Genomic DNA, 26,297 nt, shown 5'->3' on the forward strand with positions numbered 1-26,297 from the left:
CAGCCCACATACTCAAGTAAAGTACTAAGGGAAAAGGGAAAGATTTCAACTACTGTATTTTATAAAGATATTGTAAACAAACTGGCTGAATCAACAATAAAGTGGCTTCAAGAACTACTTAGAAGATACTTCAGACATTCAAAACATTAATCTTACAAATAAGGAAATTAAGATTCCTAGACCAGGGGACTGTGACACCAAGTATAAAACCAACTGCTAGAACCTGAATGCCAAGTGTTTCTCAGGAGGTTAAGGTGTATGGAAGAAAAAAAAAGTAGTTGACCTAGCTTAAGAAAAAACGGTACACCATTACTATATGTGGGACCTCAGAAATCTAATCCAAGTCTCAGTTTCCTCATTTGCCAAACTGTTAGCATACTATCTGTATTCCCAGCCAACTTTACAGCACTGCTTTGCTAATCAAATGACAGGCACCTACCCTAGACTTCAGGAGGCAGATAGGTGGAACCCCAGTTAGAATTCTAAAAGGGAAGATGAGTTATGGTTCTGATTATAAAGAATGTTACTTTTACACAGGAGACTAGTTGAAAGTGATAGAAGACATTTAAATTAGAGTGCATAATCTTACAATAAGGGGAAAAAGAGGATTCAGCTGAAGAAAAGGAAGTGATCACCCCGGAGCACAAATATAGAGAGATAAACCAAAGACAATCAAAATGGCAAAAGCATTTAAGAATAAAGAAGAAAGCTAACAGCTGGTTAAAGTACCTTACTCATCTTTATATTCCCCCGTTGGCACAATGTTTGACATGTAACAGGTATGAAATAAATTCTTGAATTTGACTGCTTAGGTTCAGCAGCTAATTCCAGAGAAAAAGCAGTAAGCCCCTCGAACTGTCTTTCTTGTCTCTGTCAAGTTTAACATAACCCCAAACCAATGAGAAAATCACATAAGAAAGCTTTGAGGACTCTATACAAGACCAAGTTTTCTTTGTAAGCAAGGTAAAGGATCTTGAGTTCTCGGAGAGCTCACCTACAACATTACTTCATAATTATCAGTAACCTAGGAGGAGGTCTGCAAAAAGGGAGCAGTACTAAAACACCAAAGCATAGCAAATGTCACAATTTTCAAAAAAGAAGTGACTTTCCATAAATGTCAATCCCAGACAAAACTCTAGCATGGATAACAAACAAATACATATGTATGCATAAAAATATAAAATGTAGCAGTCCCTCAGACCACATGCGTTCTCAAAATAATTCATGTCAAATTAACCCCATTACCTTTTTGACTGGGTTACTATGAAAGAAACCAACACAAATTAAGCACCAACTATTCATCCAACAGCAGACATTCCTTAAACAAACACTGTGCCAGGAGGTTTAAATACTATGGCTCTCTAATCCACATAAAAATCCTATGAGTGAGAGTCTCCCATTTCATGGATAAAGAGCCAGCTACAAACAGTAAAATAATCTGCCAAAATCATGACGGCTAAAAAGCAGGAGCCAAAAATTCAAACTAACTTCAAAGTCCTGTCCCTTTTTACTACATCATATGGCCTCCTAATGCAGAAAAAAAAATGTATCTTGTTCTTCTGCAAGCGTTTGACAAAGTATCTCATGATATCCCCTATGGGCAAGACTGATGTAGCTAGGGCAAAAAAAGTTAGGAGATTTGTTAACGCTGGAGTAGCCATTTTCATTAGAGGCTTCTTGTCCACTAGGTAGTAGCCCACAGCAGTCAGTCTTGTTTCCTGTTTCCATTACCATTAATATGTGTAACACTCCATTCATAACTGTTTCTCAGTCAAGAGGAAAGAGGACTGTGGCCTGTGCATGGTCTGGAAAAAGCCCCACACTAAGATTCTGCATATTTAAAGAGAAATATACCTCTGGTCACGTGTCACTGGACTATAGTGAGACTTGTGAAGAGCTTTGTACTTGGCCCTCTCTCTCCCCTTTCTTTCAGAGTCTGTTAATGACTGATGAGAACACTGAAGACATTCTTACCAAATCCTCAGGTGACAAAGTTAAAATGAGTAGCTAATGCAGCAGTAGAGACCATGCCTTATTTTTCTTTGCATGTCCAGGACCCAACCTAGTGGCTGACCCACAGGAGCTCCATCAATGTTTCTTGAATTACAAAATCAAAATTCAAAAGGATATTAACAGACACTAACCACTGGAGTAAGTTTATCAAAGCCAACTTTAATGGATCAAATTCATTAGTGAAAAAAAGATTTAACTACAAAATCAAAGGAAAATGAACAAATGTAAAGTCTCTTTCTTCTTTCCTCCCTCCCTCCCTCCCTCCGTCTCTTTTTTTCAGCAAATAAGTCTAAGACAGCAGGCCCAATATTAATCAATGGGACAGCTGCCCAAAAGCTCAAATAATCTTTTCTGTAATACTTCAGTATTAGAAAAGGATTCTCCACAGGGGAGGTGATAGCCTGCACTTCTTTGCACAGTTCAAACCACACTTGGAATCATTTCTACAGCTCAAGGCATCATATTTTAAGAAAAGTGAACAATGATTAGTGAGTGTCTAGAAGAGATGTCAAAATAGTGATATGATTTAGAACAATGTTATAGGAGATCCACTAAAAGGAACCAGAGCTGTTTACCCAAAAGAAGACAAGACTCAAGGGAACGTTAATAGCCATTTTCAACTATCAGAAGGGATGCCATGTGTGACTAAGATTCAGAGAGCAGGGAAAGAGATTTTGTCTCTAGACACAGAAAAATGAATTGGAAAGTAGACCTGTCCAAAAATGAAATGTGCCACCTCAGGACATAGAGTTTTCCACCTTCTATAACAGTTCATCTCACCTCCAAGATGTTCAGACTAAAGTAGACAATCACTTGACTGAAATATTAAACAAAAGACTGAATTAGTGAACCATAAATTATCTTGGGTTCCTCTCAGTCTTTAAAATAGGAATGCATGAGAGTGTACTTTGAAAAGCATAAAATATTTTACAAAGATAGGTAGTAGGTAGTTCCGTCGACAAGAAAAAAGGGAAACTCTTCCCCTCATATCTTATGATGCATTAGCTCCTCTCCATCTGGAAATGAAAGGCATACAAGACTGTGTCTTATAGGTCTCATGGAAGTCAAATTTCTCTGAAAACATTATTTAAAAAGATGAAATGAACTGATATCTAAGAGAAGGAGATTGAATATAATGCTGTTTCCATACATTGGTACGCAGCAAAATCCTCAATTCTGGAACATAATCCAGATATCGTTTGTGATGACAGTTACATGCTATGCTTTTGATACTAGAGATCTACCATAACTTCATTCTCTCCTATGTATCAGTAGATTTCAGTGGTTTCCTCTCAGATATTTAAAATCTTTAGCCAGCTTTTAGCTTCGAGGATGTTTTTGGAATGTATAATGAAAGTGTAATTTTTAGGTTGAAGGGTTAAATTATCTTTAAAAAAATTAAGAGCTCAATTACAATGGTCTTCTCTTTCCTCTAAGGTCTGTAGCACAAAAGAAATCACTAAGGGGTGGTTTACCAATATCCAGAGATAGTGTGACCTATTGCTCAAAATCTGAAGTCATAACTAGATTCAAATTTCAGCTTGGGCACCAAGACTTGTGGCAGTAAGATAACCAGGAAATTACTCAACTCAACCATGCCTGTTTCATCACCTGTAAAATGAGGCTAATAAAACTATCCACCTCAAAGACTGTCATAGGAACTAAAAGATAGACGAAAAGTAAAATACTCAGTAAGAACTCACTAAATGTTAGCTATTGTTATTACTTTACCTAAATGAATTTCTAAATTTCCAACTGAGCATAGGTATTTACCCTAAGAATTTCCTTGATCTCACTAATAACACTCAACTGTAATTATCAAAATCGTGTTGTGACCTTGTATAAGACTGTAGGGGAAAAATGCAGGTTCCTGACATTCACTTTTTCAGATAGTATGCTTTATATAGGAGTAAAAACAGAGGTGTAAAAATAGAACATGGAATCAGAACCAGAGCATCTTTGTAAATTCTAGACTCAGTGGTTTAATAATAGCATCAAACATCAAATGTCACAACAATTAGGAGACTGTGCATTCTATTAAATAGTGTCCATGTACTTACACACTACACAATCACTAATTAAGATCTATTGTGCAATTTGGGGTAATAATAATAAAGATGGAGAGCTTACACTGGACCAGCTCCTAAGTGCTTTTATGTATACTTGTCCTGACAACCCAATGAACTAGATACTATTATTATGGCCATTTTAACAGATGAAGAAACTTAGGCACAGACAGGTTAATTAACTTGTCCAAGATCACACAGCTAGTTTAAACGGATGGAGGTGTGATATGAACCTAGACAATCAGGCTCAAAATTTCATTAGACTTGACTGCCTCTGACTGAATTGATCAAGGCAGATTCGCTGGATATTCTTCTTCTAATACGTGAAAACTGATTTCTTTGGAAGCGGGGGAGACTCCAACGACCTCAAAGGCCTGACTTCACGCCCAATTAATGATTACATTTTAACACTTTTCTGACTAACAATCACGTTATCTGCAGATGAAAGCCGGCCCTACATTACAAGCAAAGAAAATAAATAGCAGCAGCAGCTAAGCTGTTAGTTTGAGGACCAACTGTTGGCCAGTATTCACATGACGTTTCCATGTGAATATGGGTCGACCCACATCGCCGAATATGTGACCCACAGGTCAGACCCACGCAGGCAGCAATGGAACTGCGTAACCCACTCGGGCAAGCGGTCAATTCAAAAACCCTCCGGCGAGGGATGTCTTGCCAATCAGCACGTTACTCGAAGACAGGACAAAATGGAACTTGCACAAACACTTAGTCATCAGTAAGCGCTGAAGTTACAAATCACCTAGTTAGCAAAATCAAACCCGCAGCTAAATTCCTAATTCCGAAAGAAAGAAAAAGGGCTGACGCTGGACTGACTGACTGGAGGGTGAAGGCACCTAGGGCCCAAGCGGAAGCAAATCAAAGGGGAAACACTAGCCCACCGATGGAGATTCCATGACACGCGCAGCCACACTGGGGACTTTTCAGGGCCCTTCCACTCCCCTCCCAACAGCCTGTCCTTACGTCTCCAGGCTGCCCCGACAACGCGTGTTCCCAGGGCGAATTCGGAAAGGCAATCCGAACGCGGAGGTGACAGGCCTGAGATCTGAGAGCCCAGACCCAGACGACGGTGGCAGCAAAGTCCTCAGAGCCCCGGAGGAGTAGGGGCCCCGAGGCGCCACCTCCCGCTCCCCGGGGCCCGCACCTGCAGAGTGGTGATGTGCTTGTCGTTGAACTTGTTCTCGCAGTAGCGCAGCACCAGCGACGTCTTTCCCACGCAGCCTTCCCCCAGCAGCACCACCTTGAACGAGTAGGCTCGCCCGGCCGCCGCCCCGCCGCCGCCGGCCGCAGCCATCCCGTCGCGTCCTCGCCGCCGGAGCCCTAGAGCCGCGCCGAGCTCTCCACAGCCGCCGCAGCGCCTTCACAGCCGCGGCCCGAGCAGCACTCCCGCACCGGAGCTGCTAACCCCGGGCGTCGTCTCCACTCCCGCCTCCGGGCGAGGCCTGGAAAGGCCGAGGGAAAGTCCGAGAATGAAGGGCCCCAGCAACCACGTCAGGCACCCAAGGAAAGGCGAACAGCGTTCCCTCTCCGCCTCCCTCTAATGGCGTCTCCTTCCTCCTACGTCACACTTCGGGTCACATGACCGCCGCGGCCCCTGGGACTCGGCCCAGGAGAACGTGCCTGGACGTGGGCGGGGCTTCTGCGCCTCCTCCCGGGGGCGAGCTGGACTCGAGGGGAGCTTGTCTGGGCCGTCTCCCGCGGAGCTAGGCCGTCTGCGGGCCACCACCACGCTGCAGTTGGTGGGAACCTGCGGGAATAAGGAATGAATAATTAGAGGCAAACCCAGCTCAGGTGGAATATTGAAGTGCAGAATGTTCTCGTTCTTGCCCAGGGGATGTCCACAAGGCTAATGACCTCCCCCATCTGGGGTCCCCGTAAACCGAATCTGCCAAGGTGTCCTTCAGTATCTTGACAGTGTTTCTCTGGGGGATCCCAAATCCTAGCTATTGAACTTCTTTCAGTTCCCCAGACCACCTGGACTCCTCCTCATCTTTCAGGTCTCAGCTTAAACAGGAAAGGCTTCCCTGACCCACCCATCCTTCTCCCTCTGTCCTTCCATCACTCTCCCCACCCAAGTTAGGTATTTCATAACACTGGTATACCTTGTCTAGCGGCGCTTACCACGCTTCGTGGAAATTACTTTGCTGAATATTTGTCTTTCCTTATTAGGCTGTAGATTTGTTAAGGACAAGAACTAGGTGAGACGTGCTTTGACTTTCTGACTCCAAGTGCCAGGCACATAAGAGGCATTCTATAAATATTTGGGAATGAATGAGTAAACAATACATCTTAAGCCATTATGCCTTGGTTTCCCAGTTTTTCTGTCTTCCATGAAGCTTCCCGTTCCCCCACCATTAAACTTCTGACCTTCCATATTGACTCCACCTTGACAGACCTGGCTTGTTTGATGATCACTTATATTTCCTCATCTGCCTCCCCTTTCTTTCATGAAATACACTCTTCCAAGAAACCATACTAGTGTTTCTAAAAGTTTGCAACTAGAAATATGGTGTCAGTAAGGTAAACATATTCTTTCTCATGAGACTCCTTTTCCATGTCAAGCCAGATAGTCCATTCATTCATTCAACAAATATTTGAAGGTGCCCACCACGTGCCAAGCACTGTGCTGAACAAGATACAATGTCTTTCACTGCAGCACTATTTACAATAGCCAGGACATGGAGGCAACCTAAGTGTCCATTGACAGATGAATGGATAAAGAAGATGTGGCACCTATATACAATGGAATATTACTCAGCCATACATGAAACGAAATTGAGTTATTTGTAGTGAGATGGATGGACCTAGAGTCTGTCATACAGAGTGAAGTAAGTCAGAAAGAGAAAAACAAATACCGTATGATAACACATATATATGGAATCTAAAAAAAAAAAGTTCTGAAGAACCTAGGGGCAGGACAGGAATAAAAACGCAGACATAGAGAATGGACTTGAGGACATGGGAAGGGGAAGGGGAAGCTGGGACTAAGTGAGAGAGTGGCATGGACATATATACACTACCAAATGTAAAATAGCTAGCTAGTGGGAAGCAGCTGCATAGCACAGGGAGATCAGCTCGGTGCTTTGTGACCACCTAGAGCGGTGGGATAGAGAGGGTGGGAGGGAGACGCAAGAGGGAGGGGATATGGGTATATATGTATATGTATAGCTGATTCACTTTGTTATACAGCAGAAACTAACGCAACATTGTAAAGCAATTATACTCCAATAAAGACGTTAAAAAAAAAAGATACAATGTCTTCGTCATCAAGAACTTACTCTTTAGCAGGAAAGACAGACACGGCCATTATATGATAGAATGCTTTCATCTTGATAAAGCAGTTCAGGGTATTTTGCAAATGTACATGGGGACCCAACTGGTTTAGCATACTAGGGAAAGCTCCTGGTATGCTACCTTTGATATACCCAATGCTACATTTGGGTAGGAGTAACGTAGGCAAGAAGGAAGGAGAGCTTTGCCAGCAGAGAGAATAGCATGTCCTACAGCCTTGAGGTAGGAAGGAGCATCTGAAGATGAGAAATAAGTGCGAGAAGAACACGGAGAGCTTCAGATGAGACTGGCATGGAAACCAGGAATCAATACTGAAAGGACCTTTCAGCAAATGAAGGGTTTTAATTAAAGGGGCTGATATAATCAGATTTGACTTTTAAAAGATCGCTCTGGCTGTAATTTGAAAAATGGATTGGAGAAGGATAATACCACTTCAATTTATTTAGAATCAGCCATTAAAGAGACCTTATGGGGCTTCCCTGGTGGCGCAGTGGTTGAGAGTCTGCCTGCTAATGCAGGGGACACGGGTTCGAGCCCTGGTCTGGGAAGATCCCACATGCCGCGGAGCGGCTGGGCCCGTGAGCCACGGTTGCTGAGCCTGCGCGTCTGGAGCCTGTGCCCCGCGACGGGAGGGGCCGCGATGGAGAGGGGCCCGCGCACCGCGATGAAGAGCGGTCCCCGCACCGCGATGAGGAGTGGCCCCCGCTTGCCGCAACTGGAGAAAGCCCTCGCACGAACCGAAGACCCAACACAGCCAAAAATAAATAAAATAAATAAATAAGAAAATCCTTTAAAAAAAAAAAAAAAAAAAAAAAAAGAGACCTTATGTTTTTAAAAAAAATATCCTCTACTTCTCTCTGCATTCCTCCTCTCAGGGTCTTTGCATATTCATGAATTCTTCCAGAATAAGGAAGAAACTTCATTTTGAAGGGGGCCCTTTCCATTATCCATTCTGAATTCTTAATATTGGATTGAAATTTGCCTCTCTCTGCCTGCAATTAATTGTTCCTCATCCAACCTACACATGTTTCTAATCTCTATTCTTTGTGAAACATCTTTTTTTTTTTTTTTTTAAACTCTAAGACTGAAAGGTTTTTTTTTCTTTTTTCTTTTTTTTTTTTTTAAAGGATTTTCTTATTTATTTATTTATTTATTTATTTTTGGCTGTGTTGGGTCTTCGGTTCGTGCGAGGGCTTTCTCCAGTTGCGGCAAGCGGGGGCCACTCTTCATCGCGGTGCGGGGACCGCTCTTCATCGCGGTGCGCGGGCCTTTCTCTATCGCGGCCCCTCCCGTCGCGGGGCACAGGCTCCAGACGCGCAGGCTCAGCAATTGTGGCTCACGGGCCCAGCTGCTCCGCGGCATGTGGGATCCTCCCAGACCAGGGCTCGAACCCGTGTCCCCTGCATTAGCAGGCAGATTCTCAACCACTGCGCCACCAGGGAAGCCCGTGAAACATCTTTATACATATGAAGAAAGTTGTATGATCTTCCTTTAAGCCTTCTTTTTTCTTCCCTTCTCTTTTCAATATAGCCAATGCTCTCAACCACTGTTCAAATGATATGGATCCCAGATCATTTAATAGCTTGATCATCTTAGAATCTACATGCAGTACTTTGTATTTATCACTGAAAAACAATGCAAATTTTTTTATTGTAAAATAAAATAAGTTTCCAGTTAAAATAATTTTCCAGGTTTAGCTTACACTGGGATTTAAGGAATGTGTTGCAAATGTTCACAGATTATAATAAGTCGGTTTGGCAAAACTTTGAGCACAGAGTGGGTAAATATAGATGTAAGTTGTGGCAGGTTGGTAATGGCCCCTCAAAGACATCAGGTTTGAATACCTTGTGCCCGTAAATGTTACCTTATTTGGAAAATGGGTCTTTTCAGATGTGATTAAATTTAGGATCTTGAGATGGAGAAATTTTTTTGGATTATCTCGGTGGGCCCAAAGGCAATCACAAATATCCTTATAAGAGGAAAGCAGAAGGAGATGCTACACACACAAAAGAGAAGGCAATGTGACCATGGAGACAGAGATTAGAGTGAGGCAGCCACAAGCCAAGGAAAGCTGACAGCCACCAGAAGCTAAAAGAGATGAATAGATTTCCCCCCAGAGTCTCTGGAGGGAGTACAGCCCTGCCAACACATTCATTTCAACCTAGTGAAACTGATTTTGGACTCCTGAACTCCAGAACTGGAAGAGACTAAATATATGTTGTTTTACACCACTAAGTTTGTGATAATTTGTTACAGAAGCCATAGGAAACTAATACATAAGTATACTGGAGCTACACAAGTGGCTTATATTAGTCTAAGCATTGAAAGAAATTCAGGCTAATTCTGGGATAGCTTGTGTGCTCATAAGAACTTAGATCAGTTTTGGAGTCAACTGTGATTGGTCTGTATAAACTTGATGGAAGATGCCACAAAAAACTGGAACTCTAATTCCTTCGTAGATGGGAGCTACAAAAATGTGAGGACTCCTCAGTCAGTAGATAACTCAAAATAGATTCCTGATTGGTGAGGGCTGAGGCATGGTAGGGTGCAAATTCCAAAGCATATAGCTCCTTTTCACCAAAAACAATCATCTTCCTGCCTCCCTCTCCCACCCACCCAAAAAAACCCCCAAACCCCAAGCATAATTATACAGGTGAAATCTACTTAACCATGAATGTGTAGCACAGTATCACATGGGAAAAGTTGCCACAGAAAGGTAATGTGTAGCTCTAATAGCTTCTGTAAGAGGGGAAGAATCATCCCACCAGTTTTGTGGTGGTTATCAGATTTGGTTTATGGACTACTTTTAAAGTCTGTAAGTCCTAGTTTTTTTAATGGCCCCTTCTTTCTCTCCCTGTTCTTATACTATATTGTGGATTAAGACCAACCTCATGGTCTCTAGTGTGACTACCTGGGGCTCTCAACTGTTGAATTTTGATGAACTATCCAGTATTGAAGAGTCAGGTAATGCTTATTTGTTCATTTGGGAGGGAGGGTGACTGTCGATGGCCTTTTGTACATCCTTGTTTCATTCATTCTTTGTTCATTCATTCATCATTGAACAAGTATTTATTTAGCATTTACTATGTGTCAGATACGGTACTACAAATGTAATCCTGTCAGACATGACTTCTGCCCTTATGGAATTTATAATCTAATGGGCACCACAAATAATTAAAAGTTACAATAAAGTATGGTAAATGGTCTGTAGGGCAGGTACAGGGAGCTATGGAACCAGATAGGAATAGCAACTAACCCAGCTGTTCCACAAGATAAATCAGATCAAATGGACACATTCCTTTATCTTCAATTTTCTCAGTATTTGGGCAGATTTGACTCAGCTGGCCACTCCCTCTTTTGTGGCATGTGTGCCTCCCTTGGCTTCTGGGTCATCACAATCTTCCAGTTTTCCCCTACTTTATTGGCTGCTTCTTTTCCATCTCTTTGCTTGCTTCTCCACCTGTTCCCAACCTCTAAATGTTAGTGGGCTTCCAGACTCAGTTGTCTCCAATAAAACTCTCTCTCTAAGTGATCACACCCAGTCCTTTGGCGTGAAATATCTGTTACATATTCATTACTCCTAAATGTACGTCTTTCACTCCTGATCACTCCCCTGTGCACCAGACACATTTAACATCATCACTCAAATGTCAAATAGACATATCAAACACGATAGTTTAAAATGGATCCCTCAATTTCTCTCCAAAAGTTGTTCCTCCCCTGGTTTTTCCTGTCTTGGTAAAGAGTTCTATTATACATCTATTCGCTAGAGCTAAAACCTAGCTGATATCTTTTTGTTTTCTCTTACTCTTCACATCCAATCCACTACCATATCTAGTCAACTGTACCTCTAAAACAGATCTTGAATCCATCAGTTCTCCATCTCTACCACCCTAGTCCAACCCACAATCAACTTTTTCTTAGGCTACTACAATAGGCTTCTAACATGTCTCCCTGCCTCTACTTTTGCCCTATTACCCACTGCAATCTATTCTTCAAACAGCTGCCAGAGTAATTTTAAAAATAAACAAACAAACTCACATTCCTTACCATGACCTATAAAGTCCCTACATAATCAGGATGTTGCCTGACTTTCCACCTTCATCTCATACCATCTTCTCTTCCTATCATTATGCTCCTGTCTTACATGCTTCCTTTCTGATCGTCTCATAGGCCTAGTCCTTACCTGCCTCTCGGCTCTTGTTTGGAGCAGAGGAAGGTGTATTGCAGGGCCAAGCAAGGAGAATGGGTGGCTCATGCTCAAAAGCCCCCAAACTCTCCAATTTCAGGGAAGTTTTTATAGGCAAAATTTGGGGTGAGGGCTGCAGGGTGTGTGAGTTTCTTCTGATTGGTTGGTGGTGAGGTAACAGGGTGGTGCTCTAGGAATCTTGTCCTCAGCCTGAAGTTGCCATCCTCCACCTGGATGGGAGCCTTAGTTCCTGCAGAAGAACTCAAAGATATTGTAATATATATGCCTTGAGGAAGAACCAGGACCTTGCCCCATCCTGCACTATTTTTTCTTGACTGCTCCTCCCTTGCTTCTGCATTCCCTCACTTCCGTGATTAGTAACTGTTTGAATATGCTCTTTGGAACTCAAGGAAGGTATAGGAGACTGAAGCCTTTTTCCTGCAAACAAGAAACAGGGGGCACGGAAAGGATTTGTATCCAGGAGGGCCCCACAGGGTCCTGCTCAGTTTCAATACTTTTGTCATACTACTAACATTTATTTGTTTCCATGTTTATAAGCTCCATGAGAACAGATACCTTGATGACTGGCATACCATTAAGTCTCCAGGGCCTAGCACTGTGCCCAGCATATAATGGTCCCTCAATAAACATTTGTTGCATGGATTGAGGTAGGATAATATCTTGATATTTTAACCCATGGGAATTTCCCCCTAGTATTTCCATAAGCCATGAGGCTTCCTATGTACCAAGGAAAGATAGGGACAGCAGAACACAGTACAACAAAGATTTTAATTTTTACATTTTGATTTTTAGAAGCCCAGGCCACTGGTATTTAAAGTTGTTGTTGTTGTTGTTTTAAATAGAATGTATAAACAATCAGAGTCACTGCTTGATGCTTGATTAATAAGTATTAGTCAAAGAGAATTAGAGGAAAAGCAAGGGAGTTAGACACTGGTGAGTATTCCTGCGGCAGATACTGATGTTTCTCCAACATTCCAACCCCTTCTGCCTTGTCTTCCTCTACTACAGAGATAAGAAGGGAAACACTCGAATTAATAGTCTTTGAGTTATGAGTTATATTACAACCCTGAGGATCAAAATCATGTACTAAAAATGGCAGAGCAGTAAGTTAGAAATAGTCTTGAATAGACATCCTAATCCACAAATACCTAGTTTATATAATCCACTGTAGTATGATTATCTGTTATTTGCAGCCCAATATATTCATAATGATAGCATCCCAGATAGTTTTGGGGAATCTATGACCGAAGGAAACAAATTTCTCTCTTCCTCAACAAAGCCCGAGAAGGTAACAAGCTTTGTAAAGTTCACCTGTATCTAAGATGGACATGGAGCTATAGAGCAGCGGTGGCTGCATCGAGTGTCTAGAGAGAAAGCCTGGAATAAACTTACAGAGCTTCCTCAATGCCAGCATTAAGAGAGTCTTCAAATGTTTCTACAAGCTACAGAGGAAAACTGATAGAGTTGGACTTGGCGATAGGGTGATCTATCATCCCAGTTTGAGCACTGAGAGTCCCACATCCTGGGAAACCCCTCATTCCTGGACAAACCAGAATTCTTGGTCACCCTACTTGAAGAGATTTTGTGGCTAAGACAAGGAGGACACAGCAGTACTTGAGGGCCAAGTGGCTATGAGAATGCAATAGATGACAGATGCCAGCATGTTTGGATGATGATAACTGAGACCCCGATGCCCAGCATCTCCAAATTTCATATTGTTACCAAGTCTGTTGCCCCAGAATCATACCCCTGCCCCTCCCTTGAATGGAAACCAATTACTCTTATCTAAATTTCAGGAGGAAGTTGCAAAGAGAACATCAAGAACTGGTTAGAACCAAGTATGCCTAAGATATCAGAAGATTTGACTTCCAGTAGACCTTGAGCCTCATTATACGCTCACTGTAATACATTAGCATGCTAAATGACACACCCACCAGCACCATGACAGTTGACAATTGTCATGACAGCAACCGGAAAAGCCCATACAAGGACTGAAAAGGAATGTTGCATCAGTTTCGGGTCCAAATCACACCCCTGTTCTTGGATAAGTTATGAATATTTCTCCCTCTCTTTCCAATTCCCTCCCTTTTACCTCAACCCTCCTATATATATGGTGTCTCCGCCCAAATCAGGTAGAGAAGTTGATTTGCGAACGAAGTTCCTGCTTCTCCATTCTCTGGCTATTGAATAAAGCTTGTGCTGTTCCAGTCTCAGCACCAATTTCTTTATTGGCTGTACAAATCTGAGCAGAAAAAGAAGCCGAGACAATGGGTCTCAGCCCGGGCTAGGACCCTGGCGTGGGTACAGTCAACCGATTTGGTAACAGTAGGTCAAATACTGATATGACCTGGGCAAGATGTGAAGGACACTCTGAATTGACTAAGATTACCCACATTGAGATTTAGTTTCTATTATCTAGTAGAAGTCAAATAAGTTCAGTTTTAGAAAAATTAAATTTCTTGTTTGTGGACAAAGATCACGTACCTTCTATGGAATAAATAAATGATCTAAACATTGGAGGAAGAGTAGGAATCAGCCAAGCAAAGAGATAAACATTCAGATTTCAGGACACAGCATGCCATTAAACAAGCACCAGGAATGAGATGAGCATGGTGAGAAATGAACGTAAGGAAGTAAATGAAATCATGTAGAACCTTGAAAGTCATGCTAAAAATTTGGGGCTTTATCATAAAAACAGTGAGAAGTCCATTAGGACAGTGTGACACAAAGTGTGGTCTGCAGACCACCAGCATCAGCTGGAAGCTTGTTAGAAATGCAGGTTTTCAGTCCCCACTCTCACCCTCCCCCTTAAATCGGAATGGGGGCAGGATCCAGGAATCTGAGTTTTAACAAAACCTCCTTGTGATTCTTATTCACACTAAAGTTTGTAAAGCACTGATTTAGGAGACATGGTTAAGTAAAGCGAGAGAGACAGAGGAATTGGAACCCTGCATTTCTGGCTTAGGCAACTGGTAAATGGTGATGCCTTTCACTGAAATAAGAAACACAGTAGAAGAAAAAAAAATTGGTTCTGTTCTTTTGGTTTGGGGCATTTTTATTTTGAAGCCCTGAGACATTCCCAAATAGAAATACCTAGTATTTATACCTGGCTATATGGGCTGACAGCATAGGAGAGAGATCTGGGCTTGAGGCAAGGATGAGAGAGTCATCAATATAGACAGGGAAGTCGACTCCACAGGAGTGGATGAGATCACACAGAGAAAGTGTGTAAAAGTAAGCAGCCCCAGGGCCTAGGTCAGAACCCTGAAAGTACTGACTTTTAGGGGATGGGCAAAGAAAGAGGAACTGCAAGGGCTACCCAAAGAAGTAAAGGGAAAACTAGGAGAAGTCAATGTTAAGGAGAAGAGAATGTCTTAAAAAAGAAGGAATCATGAAATGCTTTGGAGAAATCAAGTTAAATAAGGACCTGTGAGTGCCTACTGGTTTAGCTACAATGTAGTAATTAGAGACCTTGGTTTAACAGTTTTAATAGCTAGGGGTTGAATTAAACTTGTAATGCTTGGGAACTAACTGAAAATAGTTGACTTAGTTCAGTGGTTCTCAACCAGAGGTAATTATGCTCTCCAGGGGACATTTGGCAACATCTGGTGACATTTTAGCTACTGGCATTTAGTGGGAAGAGGCTAGAAATGAGGCTAAACACTCTATAATAATGCACAGGACAACTCCCCTCCCCGCCCCAACGAAGAATTATCCTGCCCCAAATATCAAAATGCCAAGGTTGAGAAACCCTGCTTTAGCCTAATAAAGTGTGTATACTTTTGCAGCCCATCATAATTATAAATCCCCTAGGTGTATTATATTATTGAGGCCAACAGAAAGCATGGCTGAACAAGTAGTAAAAGAATGAGAAACTCAAGAGCTCAGGAAACTATTTCCAACTTTGCCACTATTATCTATGTATATCTTTTAAACAATCATTTAAGTGTTTTCTCAGCTCCATTTCTTCATGTAGAATCATCTCGTATCCCCAAGGCATTTATAATCCTCCATGAACGTTCCTTCCTTTAGCAACTGTTACAGGGAATACATTCTTATTCTAATTAGGTTTCTCCTTAGGGACAAAAAAGGAATTCAAAAATACCGCTATAACTACTTATATCAATAGAAAATTCTAGTATAGATGCACTGTTTCTGTACAGCTTTTCTACAAATACAAAAAGTTTGGGGGCTTCCCTGGTGGCGCAGTGGTTGAGAATCTGCCTGCTAATGCGGGAGACACGGGTTCGAGCCCTGGTCTGGGAGGATCCCGCATGCCACGGAGCGGCTGGGCCCGTGAGCCACAGCTGCTGAGCCTGCGCGTCTGGAGCCTGTGCCCCGCAACGGGAGGGGCCGCGATAGTGAGAGGCCCGCGCACCGCGATGAAGAGCGGTCCCCGCACCGCGATGAGCGGTGGCCCCCACTTGCCGCAACTGGAGAAAGCCCTCGCACGAACCGAAGATCCAGCACAGACAAAAATAAATAAATAAATAAATAAAATTAAAAAAAAAAAAAAAAAAAAAAAAGTTTGGGTTTGGGCTTCCCTGGTGGTGCAGTGGTTGGGAATATGCCTGCCAGTGCAGGAGACATGGGTTCGAGCCCTGGTCCGGGAGGATCCCACACGCCGCAGAGCAGCTGATCCCGTGCGCCACAACTACTGAGCCTGCGCTCTAGAGTCCGTGAGCCACATCTACTGAGCCTGTGAGCCACATCTACTGAGCCCACGTGCCACAACTACTGAAGCCTGTGCACCTAGAGCCCGTGCTCTACAAGAGAGGCCACCGCAATGAGAAGCCCGTGCACCGCAACGAAGAGTAACCCCCGCTCGCCGCAACTAGAGAAAGCCCGCGAACAGCAACGAAGACCCAACGCAGCCAAAAATAAATAAATTAAATAAATTTATTTAAAAAAAGCTTTAAAAAAAAGTTTGGGGTTAATATACTATAATATGCAATCATTTGAAAAAGAATATATTGAGTATTAGGAGATAAAGTGGAGGAAAAAACAGGGATACAGTAAGAGAGATAAAGGAAATAGAGGAAACAAAACTAAAGATATTATTCCTGCAGCTGCCAGAGCAAAAGAGCTGAAATTTGGTGCTTGGCAGCAAGACAGGGATTTTCAATATAATAGTCTGATGTACTTTCCACTGGGGGCTAGAACTGTGTCTGTCACATTTTTGTATCTCCAGATCCTGGAATGTAGTGCTCAATTCATATTTATTAATTAAAAACAAGTGAATAAATAAAGCTAAGCCTATAAAATACTGAGGTTTGAGAAATGCTCTTGGACATAGGGGGCTTTGTTAAATAAAATCATCAAAGCATTTTCCATCTTAAGCATCTAATAAGAATAATTAACAATAGAAAGAAAAATAGCTATCATCTACTGTGAAACTTCTGTGAACTAAACCCATTCGTTCCTTTATTTGCTCAGTTGTTCAGCAACCTTTGTTGAATGCCAGGCAAGATATTTCTGCCTTCACGGAGCTCATATTCTAGTGTGGGAGGCAACACAGAAACAATTACAATAAGGTGTGGTGGCCATCCCAGCATCCACAATTCCTTCTCCTTTCAATCAGAATCTGGTCCTTGCTCAACTACTCTCTCCTGTGCAGCCCATGTGCCCCTAGCTTCCGGTTGGTTCTGATCTCATCTTCCTGCGGTTCTTTCTAGCTTTTAGAGGCAACTGTTCATGCATGTGAAGCAGCAATTCAAATGCTTCTCCCTGGCAAACAAAACCGAGCTGTAATTGTAAGCACTGGCCACAAAGGGGCACAAGCAGCTCGATGAAATTTACCAGGTTGGCCAGAGTACATTCAAGACTATGACTTAAAAAAAAAAAAAAAAAGACTATGACTTAGAAGTAGATTTTCTTCTCAGTTGTAGAAAACAAGAATATTCCAAGGGACACATAGGCTAGGGAGGGGAGCCATTTATCCTTAAGACGTCAATGTTAACTAAAAGTGTCTCAAGACAGGAATAAATACGATGTAGAGAACGGACTTGAGGACACGAGGAGGGGGAAGGGTAAGCTGGGACGAAGTGAGAGAGTGGCATGGACATATATACACTACCAAATGTAAAATAGATAGCTAGTGGGAAGCAGCTGCATAGCACAGGGAGATCAGCTTGGTGCTTTGTGACCACCTAGAGGGGTGGGATAGGGAGAGTGGGAGGGAGACGCAAGAGGAGGGGATATGGGGATATATGTCTACGTATAGCTGATTCACTTTGTTATAAAGCAGAAACTAACACACCATTGTAAAACAATTATACTCCAATAAAGATGTTTAAAAAAAAAAAGAAAAGAAACCAACCTGGAGCTTTCCCTCCTATTCCCAGCCCAAGACTTGTTAGATGTCTTTTAATACCCTGTACCTAATCTTTATTAAACATGTATCTTACTGTAAAAAAAAAAAAAAAAAGTGTCTCAAGAAACTTTACATATTCTTGTCAAAGAAGGAATTTAAACCAAACTTGCAGATTCTCAGAACTTACCAATTTATAATAAAAATATACAATCTCAAGAGTTAAAAAGGGAAGGCAAACAAAGAAGCCAAAGAGTTTAAATGTAATGTGCATTTTATGTTACTGTTTATAAATTGTACGTGTATTTTGAAATAACCAGAGCATGAGGTTGTATCAGATGGAAGTGTACGTTTGACATACTTGGCAACAGAATTGTGTACCAGCAGTGTGTACCAAAGTACCCTACTAAAAAGTTCCGTTCAGAAAGGTAGCAAGCAGTCTGAGTCAGTCTCATTTTTTAAAACTAGATGTCAGTAGTTAAATGGAACTGGAAATTCTGAAGAGATTTGTCCACTTAAAGTAGGTCTGAATGACTGTCCTTTTCCATCTTCTTGAGAAATAAATTAGTGTAAAGACGGAAAAGCCTCTTAGAAAAATTGTTTTGCCCTGGTGAAATAATTTGGCTGAGGGTTCTAATGGGAGATTTGTGATGCTGAGAATGGAGAGCTTTTTGATAGCTGTGGATGGTCTAATGGGAAATTTGTAAGTAGTACACATAAATACTGAGGATTATAGCACTCAGTACCATTTGCTTGAGTGTTTTCTTCTCTTGGCTATTCATTCCTGCCTTGTAGGGTCTCATTTAAAATCTTACTACTCCTCTATACCACTTTCTAAATACTTCATAGCATGTATCATTGAATATTACAATTACCTATTTATTTATCAGTACTAAAGCTGTAAGCTCTATGGTAGTAAAGATCTGTCTGCCTTGCTCTCCATTATACCCTGTGTCCAGAATAATGCCTGGAACATGGGAGATACAAAAAAATTGACCAAACCTCCCTAATACCAGCTCTCTTAGGCCTTCATTTTCAGTAAGGATTTTCTGCCTTTGTACAAACCTCCAATTCCTTGAACCTCCATCTGTCACCAACTCCCAACCTCCATTTGCATAGATGTCTCTCTCTTGAATCTTTTTTTTTTTTTAATTAATTAATTTATTTATTTATTTTGGCTGTGTTGGGTCTTCGTCTCTGTGCGAGGGCTTTCTCCAGTTGTGGCAAGCGGGGGCCACTCTTCATCGCGGTGCGCGGGCCTCTCACTATCGCGGCCTCTCCTATTGTGGAGCACAGGCTCCAGACATGCAGGTTCAGTAGTTGTGGCTCACGGGCTTAGTTGCTCCGCGGCATGTGGGATCTTCCCAGACCAGGGCTCGAACCCGTGTCCCCTGCATTGGCAGGCAGACTCTCAACCACTGCGCCACCAGGGAAGCCCTCTTGAATCTTTTTGATGAAATTCCAGTCTTGTGTGTGAAGAGTGGAATTCCATGAGGCAGGGCAAAGAACAACTGCTGAGGAAGGAACATTTACAGAGGAGCTGTAATGCAGAAAATTCACCCCCATTTCCCAGTCCATCTATCAGCTTTCTCTTGGTCTCTCTATCCCCCCTACTTCTAGCTCCCTCATATCCACACTCTCCTCCATCACTATGTTTGGACTCCTGACTGAGCATCTAAACTCTCTCTAACCAGCATTCTTGATTCTCTTATATCCTTATATTTCTGCTGCATCATCACAAAACACCAACCTTCAAGTAAACTTCTGGAAAATTATTCTGAGCCACCTAGATTATGTGCATCAATACAGAATCATAGTCATCAACTTCATTCTTGGGCTACCTGTCAGTTCTGTTACTTTTCTGGCTTCAGCTTCCTCCCACCCCGTTTTATCACTATTACAAACTTTCCTCAGTCTACTTCTGGTCTTAATTTAAATTGTTCATAGTATCTCCTTATTATCCTTTTAGTCTCTGTGCATAAATAGTGATTTCCCCTCTTTTATCCCTGATATTGGTTATTATATATTCTCTGTGTTTTTTTCTTGGTCAGTCTGGCAAGAAATTTATCAATTTTATTTATTTATTTTTCTAAGAGTCAGTTTTGATTTCATTGATTTTCTCAATTATTTTTCAGTTCTTAACTTCACTGAGTTCTTATCTTTGTTATTTCCTGCCTTTTGCTGGCTTGGGTTTAATGTGCTCTATTTTTCTCCAGCTTCTTATGGTGGAAGCTTAGATTACTGGTTTGAGATATTTATTCTTTTCTATTTAAGTGTTTATAATAGCTGCATCCATAAATTTTAACACTGAATATTTTCATTTTCATTCTGTTAAAAAATATATATCTATATGTATTTTTTCGTTTCCCTTGGGATTTCTTCTTTGACCCATGGGTCATTGTGGAAGGCACAATTATGTCCCTCTTCTCCCTCTCTTCAACCCCAAAATGTCTATATCCTAATTCCAGGAACCTGTGAATATGTTAGGTTACATGACAAAGGGGAATCAAGGTTGCCGATGGAATTAAGGTTGCTAATCATCTGACCTTAAAATAGTGAGATTATCCTGGATTATCCAGGGGGGCCCAATGTAACCACAACAATCCTTAAAAGTGCAAGCAGGAAACAGAAAGGATGTGATGACAAAAACAAGGTCAGGGTGATGTGATCCACCATTACCAACTCTGAAGATGTAGGAAGGGAATCATGAACTAGGGAATGCAGGTGGCCTCTGGAAGCCAGAAAAAGCAAAGAAGCATACTCTTCCCTAGATCCTCTAAAAGGGATAGAGCCCTTTCAGCACCTTGATTTTAGCCCAGTGAGACCCATGTTGGGTAGAACTGTAGAACTGTAAGATAATGAATTTGTTTCGTTTTAAGCCAATAAAATTGTGATAATTTGTTATAGCAGCAATAGAAAATGGATAGTTATTTATAAATGTCATTTAATTTCCAAATATTTGAGGATTTGCCATATATCTTTCTGCTATTGATTTATAAACTTAACTATTATGGTTTGAGAACATACTTTGTATGATTTTATTCCTTAAATTTGTTTGTCTGTCTCATGACCAAGAATCTGGTCTACAGTGAACATTCTATGTGTATTTGAAAGGAATGTGTATTCTGCTATTGCTGGGTCAAGTTTTTAATAAATGTCAACTAGGTCAAGTGAATTGGTAGGGTTATTTTGATCTTCTCTATCTTTATTGATTTTCTGTCTACTACTTCTATGTTGAAATCTCCAACTTCAGTTGTGGATTTGTCTAATTCTCCTTTCAGTTCTATCAGTTTTTGTTTCATGCATTTGGAAGCTCTGTTGTTAGGTGCATATACATTTAGGACTGTTATGTCTTCTTGAAGAATTGACCTCTTTGTTATTATGTAATATCCCTCTTTATTCTTGATATTATTCCTTGCTTTGAAGTCTGCTGTGTCTGATATTAATATAGCTCTTATAAAATTCTTTTGATTAGTGTTTGCATGGTATATCTTTTTCCATCCTTCTACTTTTAATCTATGTCTATGGGTTTCTTATAGAGTGAATAGTTAAGTCTTGCTTTTTAAGAAATATCTAGTCTGACAATCTCTGTCTTTTAATTGGCATTACTGGTTCTAATGAAACCTACAACAGGTTCTCTCAGTAAATGACTTTGCCTTCTAGGTCACTAAAAACTAGGTCAATGGGTATGTTCTTCCTCAACTTCCAACACTCCTACTTAATAATAATGGGAATGGCTAAAATTATTCAGTACTTTCTATGTACCAGACTTCTATTTACACTTATTAACTAATTTAATCCCAATAACAATGCTATGAGGTGGCTACTCTTAGTATTATACTCAATGTACAGAGAAGAAAAACCAAGGTACAGAGAGGTTAAGTAACTTGACCAAGATTACATAAAGAAAATTAGAGCCTGCTTCCAAATGCAAGCAGTATGGCTCCAGATATTAATCTCACAGTATATTGCCTTTCTCTCTTTAAACGAGTTTTCTATTTCAAATCCACGTTTTCAGTAAGATGTCTTCATGTATTGTCTCCACTTTTTCAGTACTCAAACCACTCCAGCTGCTTCTATAGCACTCCTTGGGTATAATTGACAATGATCTCCATATTGCAAAATCCCATAGACATTTCTCAATTAACTGTCTGGCCTTCTCTGCTGCGTTTGACTTTATTAACCATTCCCCTCTACACTGGATTAGGTATCTCTTCTCTGTGCCCCTGTGATGCCCTGTATACATTCTCATTTTTGTGGTTATATAATGAACCATAATTAAATGTTCAGGAGTTTGTCTACACACTATCTCATAAGCCCCCTGACATCAGAGATGGTTTCTTATTTATCTTTGTATGCCCAGTGTCTACTATAGTGCCTGGCATACTGTAGGCATTTTAAAATATTTTGTTAAATCAATGAATAATTGAAAACCATTTACTGATAACGAGTATGTTATTTGTTGTCACCTCTACACAGGCAAACAAAAAACTCTCAAAGGCACAGATTTTTATGAGCTACATTAGTTATTATGATTGATTAAGAAGGAGGTGAAGCTATTCTTCTCTTCCCCAGTGGGATCCCTTAGGATGCTCTGTAGAAAAAGAAATTAACAAGATTTGTCTTCTTTATGTACCTATATATACCTATAATAGCCCCCAGAGTGGTTTTCATTAGAAAACACCTTGCCGTAAACTATGGACTTGACAGCATGAATAGCGTCTTTACTGCTTCCATCCTCATGTGCTTTTTCCACATTTAGGAGCAAAGGAAATTTCATCAACCATTTTCAGATGTTCTAACTGTTAAGTTTTAAGAACAGAGGGACTGTTACAAAGAGTCTGATTATTAAGTCAAGGTTAGCTTTCTGCTGCTCTGGGACTCCCCTTCCCCTAACTGTAAACAACTAGAAAAGTAGGGATAAAAAAAGTAGGGGGGGAAATATGAAACAACTGGATAACAGGCGGCACAGGACTGTGATGTTTCAGCAAAGGGAAACGAAGTAGGTGAGCACTAGGAATGCCCTGGCTTTCTCCCTAAGGACAATTTTCATCACAGGGCAGGAAAGTCTCATTAAGATGAGAAGATAGAGATTAAAGTTCAGGGATGCCAAGACAGCTAAAATTTGTGGGACAGTGAATAGGAGAGAAAGGTACTAGAAAAAGAACTCCAGAATTTTTTCACAGATGTCCCTCCTTGATTCTCTCAGACTAAATTCCACTCTTGTGTGCGAAAGGTAAAACTCCATGAGGTGGGGCAAAGAACAACTGCTGAGGAGGGAATATTTACAGAGCAGCTGTGTTGCCAGAAAATTCCTAGAGCTCACACAAGACTTGGGATCGTTCTAGTGCCCATCAGACAGAGTGAACACACCTCACTGAATAAATGGGTCATTCAGTAGAGATCTCAGAGGTTCCATCTTAGCAGTGGAGCTAAACTGGTTCTCTGTTTCTCCTCTACTTCTCTTTACCAATATGTTAAGGTCTTAAGAATAATTTCACTCTCCTCCTTCTTCCCTCTGTCCATGAGGTCTTAGAAGCTTTTAATTCCTCTCTTCTTCCACTAACCCTCTTAGATTTTGGGTTTCATATTTTTACTTCTAGATTCTTAGAGTTTCCTTTCAAGTTTTTCTATTTCTATTACAAATTTACTTTACACATGCCCAATCTATCCTTATCTATTTACATGTAACTGTGCATATACATAGCAATGTGTATTGCTCACTCTGTTTCTTCTGTTTCTCACTATTTTGAAGCATTTGTGCACATTAATTGGTTGTCTTTTCTTTAATATTTTTCTAGATGAGGCATGGGAATGATCTACTTTCTGAGTTATTGCACATTCTCAAAGATCGTTCTTTCACTTGACAGATTAATTGTATCATAGCTAGGTAAAGAATCTTGCTTTTTCTCTCTCTAAAGATGCTAATCTACTGCCTCGAAGCTACTAGTGTTACAGATAAGGAGTCCAATGCAAAGGTGATTCTTTTTTTCAGCAGCTTGTTCTTTCTAAATGGTAGCAAATAATATTCGTTCTTTAGAGTTCAGGAATTTTACCAGATTGTGCATGTGTCTTTTCTATCAATTCAGCCTGCCCTGGAATTCTGGGAGCCTTTTTAATTTACAAAATTAGGTCTTTTTGCTCTCTTGAATGTGTTTCTTTTCCTCTATCTAGAACTTGAGAGTTTTTTGTGATTAGCAGTAATCTTATTATGTGTAACCACATATATTTCCCAGCCAAAAAAATTCATATATATATATATACATACACACACACATATATATATGTATATGTATGTATATATATATATATATATATATACTCCCCTACCTCTTTAGAGTAATTCCTCAGAACTACTGAGAGACTATTTCCCAGTCTATAGTCCTCAGTGAGGCCCTGAATAAAACTTAACCTACAACTTTTAAGTTGTGTGTTTTTATTTCAGTTGACACTGGCAGTGTAGAAAGCAGGCAGGTTGTCACCTGCCTTTTAAGTTGTGTGTTTTTATTTCAGTTGACACTGGCAGTGTAGAAAGCAGGCAGGTTGTCACCTCTCTTACTCCACAGAGGTCTTACAACAAAGCAGATAAGAATGTGTACTTTGAAGCCAGACTGCCTCAGCTCAAATACCAGCTCTGCTGTTTACTAGTGATGTGGTCTTGGGCAAATTATTCACACTCTATGTTTCAATTTCCTTATTTATCCAATGGGGAAAATTATGAGTATTCTTATGGGTTTATTGTGAGAATCATGAGTCTACTTTTGTGAAGTACTGAGAACAGTTCCTGGCAAGCATATGGGCTGTTTTTAAAAAATCCTTCTGAAAATAGCTGCATATGTGGTGAACAAAAACCGTTAAAACTTTGAGCTTTCTAGCTTTCCATCTCAATTGTTCTCAGTTTGGGCTGCACATTTGAATCACAGAGAATCTTTTAGAAACTCTCTTGCTGTACCCCAGGCTAGTTAGATCAAATCTCTTCATAGGAGAAACAAGGCAATAGGAGTTTTCAAAACTTCCCAGGTGATTTCACTCTGCAGCCAACACTGAAAACATTGCCTTAAATCCTACACCAAAGAAAATTCAGTGTTTGTAGATTGATCTCCTCATGTATTAGTCATTGCAAATGAGTTTCCTCAGATTCTTCTCTGCAGAATACAGATCTTAGAGAGAGGACTACAGAGTAAGGCTAAATTTCAGAATCACGGAAATTTGGAAAAACTTTGCAGTCATTTTCCATTGCATTGAGATAGAATCCAAAGTCTGACAAGGCAAGGCTCTATGGATGTCCAGTCCCTGTCTGCAGGGGGCTCGACCCATCCTCCTTGAATCATTCTCCCCACTGTTCACTATGTTCCAGCCTGGCCAGACACCTTTGTCCTCCTTTAACAGGCCAAGCTCTTTTCTGCCGGCTGTTTCTTGTTCCAGGAATGCTCTCTACTCCCCACCCTACCCCCCCCCCTTTTGTTTAACCTGGCCATTGCCTAATAGCATTTCCTCAGAAAAATATTTCTTGACTTTCCAATACAATCAGTCCTTCTAGGTCCCGTTGTTGTAATCATTCACCAACATTATAGTTTCCTTCACAACACCTATCACAATGTGTAATTACGTATTTACTGGTGGGATTATTGGCTTAATGCCTAAACTCCTAGCTAGACTATAAGCTTTATGTTTATTTTGTCCTACTTCCTTGTCTCAATGCTTTATGTTTAATACTGTACAATACAGACGGTCCCTGATTTACAATGGTTCGACTTACAATTTTTCTACTTTACAATGGTGCAAAAGTGATACACATTCTGTAGAAATCATACTTCAAATCTTGAATTTTGATCTTTTCCCAGGCTAGTGATATGAAGTAGGATACTCTTCCGTGTTGCTGGGCAGTGGCAGTGAGCTGAAGCTCCCAGTCAGCTACACGACTGTGAGGGTAGACAACCGACACTTACAGCCATTCTGTACCCAGATAACCATTCTGTTTTTTCACTTTCAGTACAGTATTCAATAAATTACATGAGCTATTCAACCCTTTATTATTAAATAGGCTTTGTGTTAGATGATTTTGCCCAACTGTAGGTTGATGTCAGTGTTCTGAGCACGTTTAAGGTAAGCCAGGCTAAGCTATGATGTTTGGTAGGTTAGGTGTATTAAATGCATTTTAACTTATGATATTTTCAGTATTCATTGGGTATATCAGGATGTAACCCCATCATAAGTCAAGGAAGATCTGTACAACCAATAGCTCATGAATAAATATTTAATAAATATTAAATAAATTTAATTTAATTATTAATTATTAAATATTAAATAAATTTAATTTATTAAATTAAATAAATTTAATAAATATTTAATAAATAAATGAATAAATGAAATTTAGTCCTGAAAGGAG

The 26,297-nt window shown here is 40.6% G+C and overlaps 1 protein-coding gene across 1 annotated transcript in view; it reads right to left on the bottom strand.

Moving 5' to 3' along the window:
* Positions 1–5,665, bottom strand: part of RAB21 (RAB21, member RAS oncogene family) — a 31,393-nt gene extending 25,728 nt beyond the window's left edge. Inside the window, exon 1 of the mRNA XM_007195010.2 lies at positions 5,242–5,665. Within this exon, the coding sequence (XP_007195072.1) occupies positions 5,242–5,391 (150 nt within the window). The 5' untranslated portion in view covers positions 5,392–5,665. The remainder of the gene's footprint in view (positions 1–5,241) is intronic.
* Between the last annotated feature and the right edge of the window lie 20,632 nt (positions 5,666–26,297).

Source organism: Balaenoptera acutorostrata, chromosome 11 (assembly GCF_949987535.1).
Source record: "Balaenoptera acutorostrata chromosome 11, mBalAcu1.1, whole genome shotgun sequence".
NCBI lineage: Eukaryota > Metazoa > Chordata > Mammalia > Artiodactyla > Balaenopteridae > Balaenoptera > Balaenoptera acutorostrata.